Source organism: Rhinoderma darwinii, chromosome 3, assembly GCF_050947455.1.
Source record: "Rhinoderma darwinii isolate aRhiDar2 chromosome 3, aRhiDar2.hap1, whole genome shotgun sequence".
In the NCBI taxonomy this organism is placed as follows: Eukaryota; Metazoa; Chordata; class Amphibia; order Anura; family Rhinodermatidae; genus Rhinoderma; species Rhinoderma darwinii.
The window spans coordinates 214,031,321-214,048,247 of record NC_134689.1 but is presented as its reverse complement, the minus strand read 5'-3'; the positions used below and the strand labels follow the sequence as shown (position 1 = coordinate 214,048,247).

The window sequence follows — 16,927 nt, the reverse complement described above, 5'->3', positions numbered from 1 at the left end:
GATTGGTCAGCCTCATACACTTCTTTACAACACCCACTTGGTCAACAGTAAAAACACGCCCAGTCTTTAAGAAATGAATTAGCATAAATCTAAAATTGCTCATAACTATGTAGGAGATAGGGCACTTGTAATCTGGTGACAGAGCCTCTTTAAACGTCTATATAATTACATTATCGACCTTAGGGCTTATTCTCACTTCCATATGATGCTGTGCATGAGCCATAAACTGCCAAAAAATGGATCAGATCCCCACATGAAAATGCAGGAAAACCTTCCTTAAAAGGGAAATAATACACCAACATGGATTCCATTTTGCATTGCATTTTCAATTAATTCACCCACTCAATAAGGCCCCATGCACACGACCATAAATTCAGCCGTAATTACGGGCCATAATTACAGCCCGTAATCACGGCCCCATTCAGTTCTATTGACCGCGGACACCTTTCCGTATTGCTACCAATGTTTGTCCGTGCCGTAGAACTGTGTTGGGAATTATGGAGCATGTCCGTTTTTTCGTGTCTTACGGGCCATGCTCCTATTCTTTGTATGGATATCACGGCCCGAAAATCCGGCCAGCCACTAACTTTAAGGGCCAGTTCACACGTCGCGTAAATACTGTGGATTTTCCACAATGCAATTTGTTGCAGGAAATCTGCAGCAAATACAGTAGCAGCAAATTGGATGAGATAAAGCTAATTTCAGCCACACTGCTTATATACTTATATACGGAAAGCAACGCTGACGTGTACAGACCCTAAGTCTATCAGTCAAAAAAGTACAATGGAAACTTAATTCAATAGAACGTCAATAACTTGTTTTATGGATCAATAGCAGCACCACCTTATACGGTCCCGGGCAGCTTTTATTTGTTTCAGTAACCCACTGTCCAAACTATTAATCATTATTAATATTATATTACAGCAACATAGTATCACTTCAATACCTGAAAGCTGAATACAAATTCAGCAACATTTCAAGCTGTAATGTACACCCTTCATCAGACTAACTGGAAGTATCTATGTATCCAAGTTACCCATGGTGCCTGCGTAGCCGTGTTTTCAGTATATGATTAAGTATGGATGCATAGGTACTATTATGCAGTATCGTGTAGGTATTGCACAGCCTAGAGCATACAAATCTACAATAATGTAGCTTTAACATTTTAGATGTGATTAAAATTCAGCAGGGGTACTATCATTTTGTAAATGAGAGGGAGATTAGTACGAGGAAGGATTGTATCGAGCAGTGAACATTGGGACTAATTTGAATTCTGGCATATATTGAGCTTTAATGGTGCAAATCAATATAAACAAATGTATTGGCTTATAAAAAGGGGCATTGCTGAAAATACACCGATGTGCGGCAAAATGTTGGCACAAAAAACTGGCATAAAAGGAAGAGATAAATGTCTAACATGTTTAGCAGGATGCACCAAATGAATACATTTGGCACATCTTCTGACTGCCTTGTATACATTTATGCTGTCTAAATATTAGACAGCAATAGTAAATCTGCCCCAATGTTTCTGTTTGCTGGGAGTTGTATGTAAGAAGAGTACAGAGTTGTGGACAAACAATAAGCCCAGACATTCAGTAAAACTGCACATTGCACATACTGAAATACTGTATTATATTAAATATCTTACTCATGTATCATTATAACATTTTTACTGCACTGGATACTATTACAAAGGTGTTGCTTTTATGAAATATTGTTTTTAGCTGTCTAAGAAATAGGCACATTGCTTGCTTAGTGCTAAAGTAACACATTATAATACAATGTTTACTTTTCTATACAGCAAGAGCAACAACTAACAGGACTACTGAAACTACAGTTTCCACAACGTCATCGGTCAATAGTTTTGGAAGTGGGTACAGTATGGACGGTGATGGTAACACCACGCAGGGGGATAACAATCAGTTTCAAGTTCCAAGAATGTAAGTAACATTTTTCTCTTCCATTTCAAGATCAAAAATATGTACTCATCCACTGTGGCCACATTTTATAGGTACAATTTACAGTATCACTTTTTCTTATAAAGAGCAATTTATTTCATAAACCTAGCTCAACAAACTTAAAATATTTGGCACAATGGTGCGAATGTTGTTTGTTGTACATAAAATAAATAATTTCTTGGTTCTGTAATTTATCCATTGGCTATCAGAAATAACCGAGAGCTGAATGTATGTTTATACAGGATTCAGTTAGAGTTTCTATGTGTCTGAATTCCTTAGACATAATTTAAGCTAGTCTTAACCTGTTATCTTGGGCTCTGAATGAATGTAGCGTAATTGCCTCTATCACTGACATATTGATATTATATTATATCAGTGGAAAATTATGAGGCAATCCAGATGTAATGGTAATTAGATTTACTTATCTCTCTCTAAAAAAGAACTAGAATAGATATAAAAGCAGCCACAAAACTGGGAATTTATTATTAGCTTTACGTTCCATAAAGTGTCAAATTCTGGTGCATGCCATATTTGCATAAACATTTTTTACTTTCTCTGCTCTCATGAGTTTGGAAAAGTGTAGAGAAAAGTGGCCATGATAACCAGTAGGGGGCAGTGCTATTTGGTGTTCAACAGGTTTATGAATTCGAACGACAGAAAATGGCACAAATTGTAGCGCAAGTCTATGCCTGCTCGTAGTAAGCATAAATTTATTTTTCTGTCTTTGGACATCCCGAGCTGCACCAAATTTATTAATAATTTTGGTGCAATTCACTGCAACATAGTTCAGTTAAAGACTGGAACATGAAATGCTACTCTTAGAAAAATTCAGCCCCAAAAGTGCAGCACAATAAAACAATACGTATTTTGTTTAATAGTCTAGATTTATAACTGTTTAGGAATACACCTTTTTCTTTGAAATCTTCTTTAATTTGATCCTATAATACTGTTTGGTTAAGTCACATTTTGACCTAAATTGAGAGTGTAATTACATCATCTCAAGAGTGTAAGTAACTAGCTTAGATATCTCTATTACATACAATGTCTATTTTTATATTACTTTTCTCTAAGTTCAAATATTTCTGCTGCATTTTTCTTTGAGTACTTGTTATGCAGAACTGTTCAATGAATCCATACATTTCTTTTTTCTGCATTTAGCATGTTGACAAAAAAACTATTATGTCTGTTATGGCTATGAATGTTCGAAAGCAAACATTTGAAAGAAAAATACAACAACGACATTTCCTTTAGAAAAATAATTAAATTACAAACTTTCTGGCATACAGCTGCCTCTCTTCTTCTTAGGGTATGTTCACACGTGGTGGGTTTTTTGGCATCCTTTGGTAGAAATTTTTCAAAAAGAGACCATACACATAAAAAAAAATATTCAGCAAAAAAAGTACGAAAACCTCACTGGTGCCATTATTGGTTGATAGTATACTGTTGGTATTAAAGAACATGAGGCATAAGTGGGCCCACTTTGACTCTTCTACCAACGTCCCACGTAAACCTGGAGCAGCTCTGAGTACACATTGTACACAAGATATTATTTTGTTCCAATTGATACACTGTCCATTGCTTAGAGACTCATTTAGTCTCATTTAAGTGTTTTCCCAGCATAGTAAGTTCTAGCATAATGCTAGTATATGACATCACTTATTAATTTGTAGGGGTCCCCCAATCACTAGAATGTAAGATGTGAATGAGCGTAGCAGTTTCTACATAGTGTAAAGTCTCAAGTGGCGCTGTCTAGACAGAAAATCCAAAGTAGCTGCTGTGCTTCAATAGTACTGTTGTTCCTTCGTTCTAGGGATTGGTGAGTGTACCAGCAGCTGGACCCTCACGATGAGTAAGTGATGGTATATCCATCCCATGACTTAATGTATTGAGAAAACTTCTTTAAGTCCTTGTGATCAATAAATAAAATTGACACTATTACAAACAGGCTAATATATAATTAAAGGATATTTATTCCTTGGCATTTATATTTGTGTACTATTATAGTCTGGTAAGCATCTCTTTAAAAAAGTTAATTGAAAATAATGACGTCATCTTCACTGAAATCTCAAGTCAAATATTTCCACAAGTGTTATATTTAGAAATATAGAATGCAAGCCTTACATTCTGATGTGCAGGTAAAGAACGACATAACAAGTTCTTCTATCTGAGGCACAGGCTCCTGCACAGGAATTAAAACGATCACATTTTTTAAATCACTAACATCATTTATCAGTTTCATTGTCCAACCACTTCTGACGGGTCAAGAATAAAATCAGAATTATTGCTGTTTCTGTCTCCCGTTTCTTTAGACTCTCTTTTAAAAATGGTAAAAGCCTCATATATTTAATGGTATACTGGTCAATAGGTGATGCACCATTTGGAATTGCACAAAGCATTCACTAGCAACTCACTTAAGACAATTAATACATTTATTTCACAAAAAAAGCCGACTGGTGGAATAGTAATAAAATATTTGTTTTCAACAGTGGTAAAATGAACCAAAATGGACAAGACCAGACTGGATTGGGCTTGACTGAAACAGAAGGTAAGATCCACAATGACATTCCCATTCATGTTTCTATCAACACTACATTTACCATGCAAGTTTTCCCATCAGTTAAGAGGTGTAATCTCAATTTGTGAATTATACAAATGCATGAATGTAATTATTTGGAGATTTCATTATATTTGAAATTATAATTGTTTGGGGAAATTGTTCATTTGTAAGGGAACACCATATTTTCATCTGAGTTGCCTTTGTCCTATGACGAAGGTAAAGAATATAGCTTTTAGAAAATTGGACTAATGATATAAGTGGTGTGTCCAGGGATTTGTACTGAGACCATTACTCTTTGATCTGATTAGAAATGATGTAGAAATTAGACTTGGTAATACTGTACAATCCCTGTATTTGCAGCCGACACCAAGCTCTTGTATATATTGTATTGTATGCGTTATCCCAACATGGGGACCTTGATAAACTGGCTGAATGAGCAGTCAAATGGCAAATGAAGTGTGTTGTTAATGAATTTATGGTTATATGTACTGTACATGGTTATAATATGCATGCCGTGTATATTTTAACTCAACAAAAAAAGCTGAGGGCCCCTGTGCAAGAACAGTATATGGGCTCCTTGCTCTCCAATATCTCATCACCCCCTTATGTCTAAGGATATATCAGTTTTTGTTAGCCATACAATTAATTGGTTCAGGCACTTACAAGCAATCTAAAAAACAAAAGAAGTCTGTTTTATGGTGACAGTAAGACCTCTTACCTACTGGGCCCCTGTGCAGCTGCACAGGCTGCACCAATGGTACGTACGCCCCTGGTTTAACTTGATCAACAATGAGGGAGTTTGAAATGGAGATGGATTTAGGTGTAATTATTAATCATAATCAAAATTACAACACTAAATGCCGGTCTGCGGTGTTAAAATGTTCATGTACACAACTGTATCATGGCTTCATACAGACTGTTGTATACAGCTGTAATGCGGTGCCCATTTAAGTCTATAGGGCCCTACTATACTTCTGCATGCCTCCATATTTATATGAAGCCATACTGAGGTTTTTCTGCATGTTTCATTTGATGCCATTTTTCTTCAAATAGAAGATGTCCATAATGTTGGCAGTGCTGTACGGAAGCATTATAAGGCTAAACATGGACTGCCTGTGACTCTGTGGTTCTTTACCGCAGGGCCTCTGTGTGCCTCCATGCTGTGTGCATTAGGCCTCAAGCTAACGAGACTGTGTCTTGTATTAAATTGAATATTTGAATATGGCTTGTAGAGAAGTAGTTATTATTTTACCACTTTATCAAGCATCATGCAGTCTGAATATGCACTAGGTCATAGAGTTTAAATCATAGAGGTAGAAAAGTTCAGAGAAGGGCAACCAAATGAAAAAGAGATAAAATCTAAGTTATGAGGAAAGGTTGTAAAAACTACATTTATTTACCTTAGTCAAGAAAAGACTCAGAGGAGATATGTTATTTTTATGTACGTACGTATGTATATGGTCACTATCAAAACATTTTGTATATCTTTGTTTTTGGCTAAGGGAAGAGATTTTATCTCAAAATATGTGTCAAAACCTAATGTGTGGATAGATTAACCCCTTCCCGCCGCAGCCCTTTTTCAGATTTTCATTTTCGTTTTTTCCTCCCCACATTCTAGAAGCCATAACGTCTTTATTTTTCCGTCGATATGGTACTATGAGGGCTAGATTTTTGCGGGACGAGTTGTAGTTTTTCGTAGCACCATTTATTTTGCCGTATAATGTACTTGGAAACGGGAAAAAAATTATTTGTGGGTTAGAAAATTTAAAAAACAGCGATTCCTCCATGGTTTTTCACCCGCCGTTTTTACGGAATTCACTGTTTAATTAAAACAACAAGTTCACTTTATTCTGCGGGTCAATACGATTACGGCGATACCAAATATGTAAAGTTTTTTTCTATATTTTACTACTTTTACAAGTAAAAACCTAAGTGTAAAAAAGAAAATTTATTTTGCGTTCCCAAATTCCGAGAGCCATAAGTTTTTTATTTTTCCGTCGATAAAGTGGTATGAGGGCTTATTTTTGCGGGATAAGCTGTAGTTTTTAATAAAACCATTTTTGTGTAAATGCGACGGTTTGATCGCTTTTTATTTCATTTTTTGCGGGAGATTAGGTGACCAAAAAATAGACATTCTGGCGTTTACAATTTTTTTTTGTTACGCCGTTCACCGTGCGGGTTAAATAATGATATATTGTAATAGTTCAGACTTTTACGGATGTGGCGATACCAATTATGTTTATTTATTTATTTTTTTAATTTGCTTTAGGAGAAAAATGGGAAAAGGTTTTTTTTTGAACTTTTAATTAATTTACACAAAAAAAAACTTTATTTAACAAATTTTTAGTTTTTTTATTAGTCCTCCTAGGGGACTTAAACCAGCGATCGTTGGATCGCTTGCATGATATACTGCAATACTAATGTATTGCAGTATATCGTGATTCTGACAGAGGCAGGGCTTAATAGGTGTACAAAGATGGCAGGCCTGGGGGCATTCATTAAACCCCCAGGCAGCCATAGCAACCATCGCCCCCCCCCCCCCGCGATTGCGTTGCGGGGAGCGAGATGAGCTGTTAGAAGGGGTCGCCCCCCTCTTTCTGACGATTTAAATGCTGCGGTCGGTATTGACCGCGGCATTTAACTAGTTAAACTAGCGGGATCGCGCTCGAGCACGATGCCGCTAGTTACTCTGAAGTGTCGGCTGTAACATACAGCAGACTTCGGCATCGTATGGAGCGAGCCCACTGCGTGAGCCAGCTCCGTACTTCCCCTACCCGACTTTGGCGTATGGATACATCAAATGTCGGGAAGGGGTTAACGGTGTATTAACATAATACCGTTTTGTCAAGTTTCTGGGCGCGTGGCCGAACACTGTAACGAAAAATTGTGTTCGTTTTTGCTGCAATTTGCCAAATCGCTACAAATTGCAGGAAAAGCTCAATGTTTAATGCGGTTTTCGGACGCACGGCAAAAAACGCAGAAAAACCGCACTGTGTGATTACACCCTTAAAGAGAGGTTAGATAGCTTCCCTGAGAAACACAATATACAGGCTTAGGCTCTATGCACACGATCGTAAAAACGGGCCCATAGACTTCTATTGGCCACTGGTCCCTTCCCGTGCACGTGCCGTTGAAAAATATAGAACATGTCCTATTTTTTTTATTTTACGGGCCGTGCTACTATACTTTATAATGGGAACACGGCCCATAAAAAAGTCCGGCTGCCAGCGGCCGGCCGTGCCCGTAATTACGGGTTGCAATTATGGGCACGGTCGTGTGCATGAGGCCTGACTGGTAGTAATTTAGAATGTTCATTGCCATTAGAGGTTCAGGGTTACATTTTTCCGCTCTGGATCTGCTGGGGTTTGTAAGTATAAGTTTGATCTTGATTGATTTATGTCTTTATTTCAACACACAATGTTACTATGAAATAAGAACTGAGGGAAATATTGATCTATAACCATTGTATAAACATTATATTAATGTTCTGTAACTTACACTAGGATTTATAGCAGCCATTAACAATAAAGATATTTGAGATACCTTGGAACTTCATTTTAATATGGAAGGTGACTCTTCAACTCAGTACAGCTAAACTTAATGTAGTCTTTTCTTCCACTACTTAAAAAGTGTACAGAACTATAGTAACTACATAATAAAAGTTACACATGCTTTGAATAAAGAGGCATCATATATTTTGTGTATATACGCTGCAACTTTAAGCCATTGTTACAATAGTGTTACCGAACTCAGATTTTTAAATACAGTAATTCCAAGGCAGGTAGTTTATGTAAATAGTATATGTGAGTCATCTAAAACAAATCTTGTTAAAGGCTATGAACACCTTTTAAGCGCTTTTGTTTTTTTAATAAATAGATCAGTCAGTGTGATTAGTGTAACTTCTTAATTCGTTTTTATTTAAAAAAAAAAAAATCATTTTGGAGATACAACTGTTCTGTATACTTTATACAGAACCGCTGTATCGTTTGCTTTTCATTGAATCCGTCATTCCCGCGGACCTGACGGGTTCAGTGTCGGCGGGTCCTGCGTGTCTCTAACTTAAAGGGGATAGTTTACAGGTGTGCAGGGTGTCAGAGGCACACAGGACCCGCCGACACTGAACCTGTCTGGTCCACAGGACTGACAGATTCAGTGTAAAAGGAATGATACAGCCATTCTGTACAGAGAATACAGAACAGCTGTATCGCCAAAGATAAAAGATTTTTTAATAAAGACTAATTACAAAGTTACACTAAACACACTAATAGCCTTTAAAGCTTTATGCTTTCTAAAAGGAATTTCTCTCTTGTTAGGAGGCTTGATCTAGAAATGTCCTGTTTCACTGTGTTTCCTGTCCGTTGACCTAATATTTGCTACCTTAATTTATATTTTTCTGCTTAAATAGGTCGGCCACTTTGTAAACATACTTGGCGTATGCCTTAATATTGAAAGATATGGGACTTACTCATACTGTAAGTAATCCAATCCAGCAAAATCTGTACTCCAAAAGCCAAATGGCGCTCCTTCCCTTCTGAGCCCTACTCTGTGCCCAAACAGCAGTTTATGACCACATATGTAGTATTGCTGTACACAGGAGAAGTTGCTTTACAAGTGTTGGGGTGCTTTTTTTCATTTATTTGTTGAGAAAATGAAACATTTTCAGCTAAAACTACGTCTTATTGAAGAAAAATGATTTTTTTTATTTTCACTGCCCAATTCTAATAAAATCTATAAAACACCTGTGGGGTCAAAATGCTCACTACACCCCTAGATGAATTCCTCAAGGGGTGTAGTTTCGTGAATCGAGTCACTTTTGGGGAGTTTCCACTGAACTGGTACCTTAGGAGCTTTGCAAAAGTGACATGGTGTCAAGAAACCAATCCAGCAAAATCTGTGCTCCAAAAGCCAAATGGCGCTCCTTCTCTTCTGATCCTTGCCGTGTGCCGAAACAGCAGTTTATGACCACAAATTGCCGTACTTCAGAGAAGTTGCTTTACAAATGTTGGGGTTCTTTTGTTCCTTTATTTGTTGAGAAAATAAAAAATGTTGAGCTAAAGCTACGTCTTATTGGAAAAATCTGATTTTTTTTTTATCTTCACTGCCCAATTCTAATAAAATCTATGAAACCCCTGTGGGTTACAAATGCTCACTACACCCCTAAATGGATTCTTCAAGGGGTGTAGTTTCCTAAATGGAGTAACTTTTTTGGTGTTTTCACTGTTTTGGTCCCTTAGGGGCTTTGCAAATGCGATGTGGTCTCCGCAAACCATTCCTGCTAAATTTGAGCTCCAAAAGCCAAATGGCGCTCTTTCCCTTCCGTGTGTCCAAACAGCCTTTTATGACCACATGCGGGGTATTGTTTTACTCGGGAGAAATTGCTTTACAAAAGTAGTGGTGCATTTTCTCCTTTTAGTCCTTGTGGAAATTAGAAAAAATTAGCTAAACCTACATTTTCTTTGAAAGAATGTAGATTTTCATTTTCATGGCCTAATTCCAATAATTTCTGCAAAAAACCTGCGGGGTCAAAATGCTCACTATACCCCTAGATAATTTCCTCAAGGGGTATAGTTTCCAAAATGGGGTCACTTTTGGGGGATTTCCACTGTTTTGGCGCCGCAAGAGCCTTTCAGACTCGACATGGTGCCTAAAATATTTTCTAATAAAAAGGAGGCCCCAAAATCCTCTAGGTGTTCCTTTGTTTCTGAGGCCTGTGCTTCAGTCAATAAGTGCACTAGGGCCACATGTGGGGTATTTCTAAAAACTGCAGAATCTGGGCAATAGATATTGAGTTGCGTTTCTCTGGTAAAACTTTCTGTGTTACAAAAAAAATAGATGCAAAATGAATTTTTGCAAAAAAAAAAAAGGAATTTGAAAATTTCACATCTACTTTGCCTTAATTCCTGTGAAACATCTAAAGGGTTAAGAAACTTTCTAAATGCTGTTTTGAATACTTTGAGAGGTGTCGTTTTTAAAATGGGGTGATTTATCGAGGGTTTCTGATATATAAGGCTCTAAAATCCACTTCACAACTGAACTGGTCCCTGTAAAAATAGCCTTTTGAAATTTTCTTGAAAATGTGAGAAATTGATGCTAAAGTTCTAAGCCTTGTGATGTCATAGAAAAATAAAAGGATGTTAAAAAAACAATGCCAATCTAAAGTAGACATATGGGTGATGTTAATTAGCATCAATTTTGTGTGGTATTACTATCTGTCTTACAAGCAGATACATATAATTTTAGAAAAATGCTAATTTTTGCAATTTTTCGCAAAATTTTGGTGTTTTTCCACAATTAAGTACTTAATGTATCGAGCAAATTTTGCCAGTAACATAAAGTCCAATGTGTCACAAGAAAACAATCTCAGAATCGCTTGGATAGGTTAAAGCATTGCGAAGTTATTACCACATAAAGTGAAACATGTCAGATTTGAAAAAATTGGCTAGGTCCTGAAGGCCAAAACAGGCTGTGTCCTTAAGGGGTTAAAGAGCTTTAATTCCTAAACCCTTCCTCAAATTAGGATGTGAATACCCTCAAATTAAAGCTGAGAGTCTGCACTTTGAGCCCATATTGATTATATAATTGTATATTCAATATGTTTTGGTAAACTTCTAAAATGCCAAAACTTGTGTAACTGTCCAAATAATTCTGGACTGTATTACTGTATATCTCAGCAGAACTTCAGGACCACTTTACATCGCTTCTATGAGTTGACATTAACTTCATGAAGTCAATTTGCATTGCTTGAGGTTTGGTTTAGTTCTGGTTTTTATGGGGATGTAGTTATGAAATGGTTTTTTTGCTCAGCTTTTATACAGAATAATCAGTGATGAGATATTGATTCCCATATGTGTATATGTAAATTTTTGCATTATTGTTGCAATTTTGAGCCGCAGCGTAGCTGGCACTTGCAGGTCCGTTACACATTTGAGGTTTTTTGCAGAACATCCCATGTGCATGAAAGTGAGATGGGGTATATCCTCTAAACCTGATTGTCTATACGACATTTGGTGTTAAGTTGAAGTTATTTAGGGTATATGTATATCTCCGCAGATTACCGCCAAGAGCGGTTTTAAGGATGGGTTAAATCTCCCTAGCTCCCCGCTAGAGCTACCCATTACATTATAGCAATGCTGATTTAATCTTTATCCATATCATTGGGGCTGTGTCCCGTTGTTCGCCTGAGCCGGTTGCCAGACAACAGAGGACACTGTGTTGGTGATGATGAATGCAGGAGAGTTTACCCTGTCGTAATCGCGTTCTTGGAGCCTCTTGTTGCGTGGCAACGTGATACCTCTGGTCTCAATCCCTGACGCATGCGCATTAGAGACTTGAAAACGCTGAACACAACGTGGTGTGGATCGTCTTATAATATACTTGTCACGTTGGGTATGTGGACCCACTGGGCCGTACTGCCTTAACGGTATAACAGCTGGCCAACAGGACACAGACCAGAGTCTATAGTTCGTATAGGTGTACCTGTGGTAGCTCAGACCGTAGCAAGACAGGCTCGGATGAGACTTAGGCAGCAGGCAGGCACCAGGAATGGTGTAGCAGGACTGGTGTGGTACTCAGTGCAGCACGACTCCAACTCAATATGACATTTAACCAGGGTAGCACGGGATACAGGACAGAGGTAGCAGGAACGGGAAACACTGGGAACTGGAAGACACTAGGAGACCATTTGCAGAGACAAACTAGGGTAACGACAACAAAGCTCAGGCAATACAGGAAGGGGCAGAGCCCTTCTTATAGTCCAGAGTGCTCTGGGAGAAATCAGCTCAATCTCACACATGTGTGCGCTCTGGCTCCTTAAGTCTGGACTGAGCTTGCAAGCGCACCCTGGTGGTCAATGTGGAACAGGATGGCCGCATGTGCAGACATCTCTGGAGAGAAGGGCGTCGACCGGATGTAAGGAGTTCATGGTCAGCGACCACGGACGTTACAGTATCCCCCCTCTTACACCCCCTCCTCTTGGCACCAGAACAATAGAGAAACTTGTTAATGAGGGTAGGAGCATTGAGATAGTCTTCTGGCTCCCAGGACCTCTCTTCTGGACCAAACCCCTTCCAATCTACTAAAAAAATTGCTCTTCATCTTACTTTTTAGTGTCCAGGATGTCCTTAACCTCAAAAGTATCTGATGAACCACTGGGAGTCACTGCAGGAGTGGAAGTCTTGGAGTAGCGGTTCAAGATCACAGGCTTCAGCAGGGAGACATGGAAGTAGTTGTGGATCTTGAGGGTAGGAGGCAGCCGAAGCTTGTAGGAGACAGGGTTGATTTGTCGCAAAATCTCAAAGGGTCCGAGGAACCTGGGGGCAAACTTATACGATAGCACCCTCAACCGGATACACCAGACCTTGGTGCCTGGACAAAACTGGGGAGGCTCTTGTCTACTTGTGTCTGTCTTCTTTTTTATGCAGTCGACCGCCAGTAGAATAGAAGATCGGGTCCGCTGCCAGATCTGTAGAAAGTCCCTGAATGTAGAGTCGGCTGCAGGCACCTCGAACTTAGTGGAAACGGAGAGATATTCATGGGTGTTGGCCATAGACAATGAAGAATGGACTGGAGGCGGTGGACTCACTAGTGTGGTTGTTGTAGGAGAACTCAGCCCAAGGAAGCAGCTGCACCCAGTCATCATGCTGCCTGGAGATAAAATGTCGTAGATAGTTCTCCATAACCTGATTAATTCTCTCTACTTGACCATTGGACTGGGGATGGTAGGCTGAGGAAAAGTCCAACTTCACACTGAGGAGTCCGCAGAGAGCTCTCCAGAACTCTAAGGTGAACTGAACCCCCCGATCCAACACAATATGCAGATGCAAGCCGTGCAGACGGAAGATGTGTTGGATGAAGAGATTTGCCAGTTGAGAAGCAGAAGTTAGGCCGCTCAGTAGAACAAAATGAGCCACCTTGGAGAATCGGTACACCACCACCCAGACCGTACTGAATCCAGCAGAGGGAGGCAGATCTGTAACAAAGTCCATAGCAATATGTTGCCAGGGAGCATCGGGCACAGGCAGTGGCTGGAGCAAGCCAGCCAGTTTGGAGTGGGCAACTTTATTTGCTGCGCACACTGTGCAGGAGTGGACAAGTCTGATGTCTTTGGGCAGCGTGAGCCACCAGAACTGACGGGCAATCAGGTCTCGGGTCTTACGGGCACCCGCGTGACCCGCCAGTTTGGAACTGTGTCCCCAGCGGAAGATTCTTCTTCTGTCAGTAAGACGCACAAAAGTCCTCCCCAGGGTAATGTCTCTAACTTGCAGAGGGTTGACTGGGATAATGCAGGATGAATCGATGATATTCTGTGCAGGCTCCATAGTGTCCTCTGTCTCGAACAACCTGGACAAGGCATCGGCCCTTACATTCTTGTCAGACGGACGGTAGTTGAGCTCAAACTGGAACTGGGCAAAGAACAGCGACCACCTGGCCTGACGGGGATTCAGTCGATGGGCCGTTTGGAGATAGGTGCGGTTCTTGTGGTCCGTGAATATCAGAATGGGATGAATTGTGCCCTCTAATAGATGTCTCCGCTCCTCTAGAGCCAATTTGATGGCCAGTAACTCCCGATCCCCAATCGAGTAGTTGCGTTCTGCGTAAGAGAAGAGTTTAGAGTAATAGCCACATACCATTGTATTGCCCTTGGAACCTCTCTGGAACAGGAGTGCATCAGCACCAACAGAGGAGGCATCCACCTCCAACGAGAACTGTCAAGATACATCTGGATGATGGAGGATAGAGGCTGATGTGAAGGCACTCTTCAGGCTATTAAATGCGGGTTCCGCCTCGGGAGTCCACACATTGGCGTTCATGCCTTTCTTGGTGAGGGTAGAGATAGGAGATGTCAGTGAGAAGAAGTTTGGAATGAACTGTCTGTAGAAATTAGCGAATCCCAGGAAGCGCTGTATGGACCTCAAGCCTTGAGGGCGTGGCCACTCCAGGATGGCCTTTACCTTCTCAGGATCCATCTTGAGGCTTTTATCCGAGATGATGTAGCCCAGGAAGGGTAGAGCATCTTTCTCAAACACGCACTTCTCCAACTTGGCATACAGGCAATTCTCCCTTAACCGCAGCAAAACTTGACGGACATATCTCCGATGAGTCATTTGATCTGGAGAAAAAATCAAGATGTCATCAAGATAGACCACAACACAAACAAAGAGGAGGTCACGGAAGATGTCATTAACGAACTCTTGGAAGACCGCGGGAGCATTACACAGGCCGAAGGGCTTTACTAGATATTCATAGTGTCCATCACAGGTGTTAAATGCCGTCTTCCATTCGTCACCCCGGCGAATCCGGATTAGGTTGTAAGCCCCCCCGTAGGTCTAGCTTAGAAAAAATCTTGGCTCCTCGTATATGATCAAACAGATCAATGGCAATGGATATCTATTTTTTACCGTGATCTGGTTAAGACCCTGGTAGTCAATGCAAGGATGCAGAGAACCATCCTTTTTCTTGACGAAGAAGAACCCGACTCCAGCTGGGGAGGAGGACTTCCGTATGAAACCCTTATCCAAGTTCTCCTTAACATAGGCGGACATGGACAGAGTCTCTGGCAAGGAGAGAGGATATACCCTACCACGGGGACGGGATGCACCAGGAACCAGCTCGATAGAACAGTCATACACCCGATTTGGGGGCTGCGTCTTCGCCTCTTTCTTGCTGAAGACATCCGAGAATGCAGAATAATGACAAGGCAATCCTGCCAAGGACCGAGGCAGAGGTGGCTGAGCCGAATGAATCTGTACCAAGCAGCGGTTGAGACACTCGGAACCCCACTGGAGAACCTCTCCAGAATTCCAGTCTAGGAATTGGGCATGTAGTCAGAGCCAGGGCAGGCCCAGCAGCACAGGGTTGACGGCTTTAGCCAGGACAAAGAACGAGATGAGCTCGGAATGGAGGGCTCCCACTTGAAGCCTCAGTGGCTTGGTCACAGCTACAACCGGGTATGGCAGAGGTAGCCCATTTACAGATGCACCGATCAAAGGCCTCTCCAGAGGGGTTGTGGGCAATTGGAAAAGATCCACCAGGTCTCTTCTAATGAAATTAGCAGCGGATCCAGAGTCCAGATAAGCAGAGACCCGCTGCGTTTTTTCGCCGGACACTATGGTCACGGGAATGGACAATTTAGACAAAAGTCCTTCTTTGCTCAGGGTTGTCTCTCCCACCAACCCTAGGTTCTGGGGCTTTTGGGGTCACAGACCCACAAGATGGCCTCCGAGGCCACAATATGGACAGGTGCGTCTGCGTTGTCTTCAGGGTAGACAGCTTAAACTGGTCCATCCTCACAAACTCCTTTAGAGGATCAGCATCTGAGGACAGCAGGGGTTGCTGCAAAGTAGGAACCGGGCTAGGGAGTCGTCCCTCCCGACGAGCTTCTTGGAACCCTTCTCAGATCCTTATATCAATCCGGGCGGCCAGAAGGATGAGGTGATCCAGGGTAGATGGTAGATCTCGGGCAGCAAGCTCGTTCTTAATCTCAGGAGACAGTCCCTGCCAGAATTTAGTGACCAGGGCCTCATTGTTCCACAAAAATTCTCCTGCGAGGCTGTGAAAGTGGATGGGAGGTGTCCCCATGGCGTAGGTTCAGCAAGGAGGCGGCTGCAGACGAGACTCGTTCAGGCTTCTCAAACACTGTGCGAAATGTCTGTAGGAAGCCCTGGAAGTCACGGGTCTCTGGTCCTTGTCTCTCCAAGATAGGGTTCGCCGATGCAAGGGCCCTGCCAGTTAGGAGAGAGACAATGAAAGCAACTTTGCGCTGTCAGACGACAGTGCCCTTGCATACAGGCTAAAGTGGATCTGGCACTGGTTCAAAAACCCCCTGCAGGTCTTCGCGTCTCCATCATAGCGGTCAGGAAGCAGCAAAGAGAATCGGGGATCAGCACTGCCAGGAAGTGTAGCCGGAGGATCTGTACTGCCAGGAGGTGTAGTAGGAGGAACAGCAGCTTGCACATCCAGTCAATGTGCAACAATGTTCAATGCCTGGAGGAGTTGGTCCTGTAGAGACCGGAGGTCTAGCATATCCACCCGCATTTCTTGTGACATCATCATGGTCTTGGATTGACTATCGGGGTCCATGGCCTGAGCTTACTGTCACGTTGGGTATGTGGACCCACTGGACCGTACCGCCTTAACGGTATGGCAGCTTGCCAACAGGACACAGGTCAGAGTCTATAGTTCTTATAGGTGTACCTGTGGTAGCTCAGACAGTAGCAAGACAGGCGTGGTGTAGCAGGACTGGCGTGGTACTCAGTGCAGCACGACTCCAACTCAATACGGCACTTAACCAGGATAGCACGGGATACAGGACAGAGGTAGCAGGAACGGGAAACACTGGGAGCTGGAAGACACTAGGAGACCATTTGCAGAGACAAACTAGAGTAACGACAACAAAGCTCAGGCAATACAGGAA

The 16,927-nt window shown here is 41.4% G+C and overlaps 1 protein-coding gene across 4 annotated transcripts in view; it reads left to right on the top strand.

Annotated features, from left to right (window-relative positions):
- Positions 1–16,927, top strand: part of PCLO (piccolo presynaptic cytomatrix protein) — a 369,907-nt gene that overhangs the window by 329,177 nt on the left and 23,803 nt on the right. For all 4 annotated transcript variants that reach the window (XM_075857363.1, XM_075857364.1, XM_075857362.1 and 1 more), the window contains 2 exons: positions 1,802–1,940; positions 4,445–4,503. In XM_075857363.1, the coding sequence (XP_075713478.1) occupies positions 1,802–1,940; positions 4,445–4,503 (198 nt within the window). The remainder of the gene's footprint in view (positions 1–1,801; positions 1,941–4,444; positions 4,504–16,927) is intronic.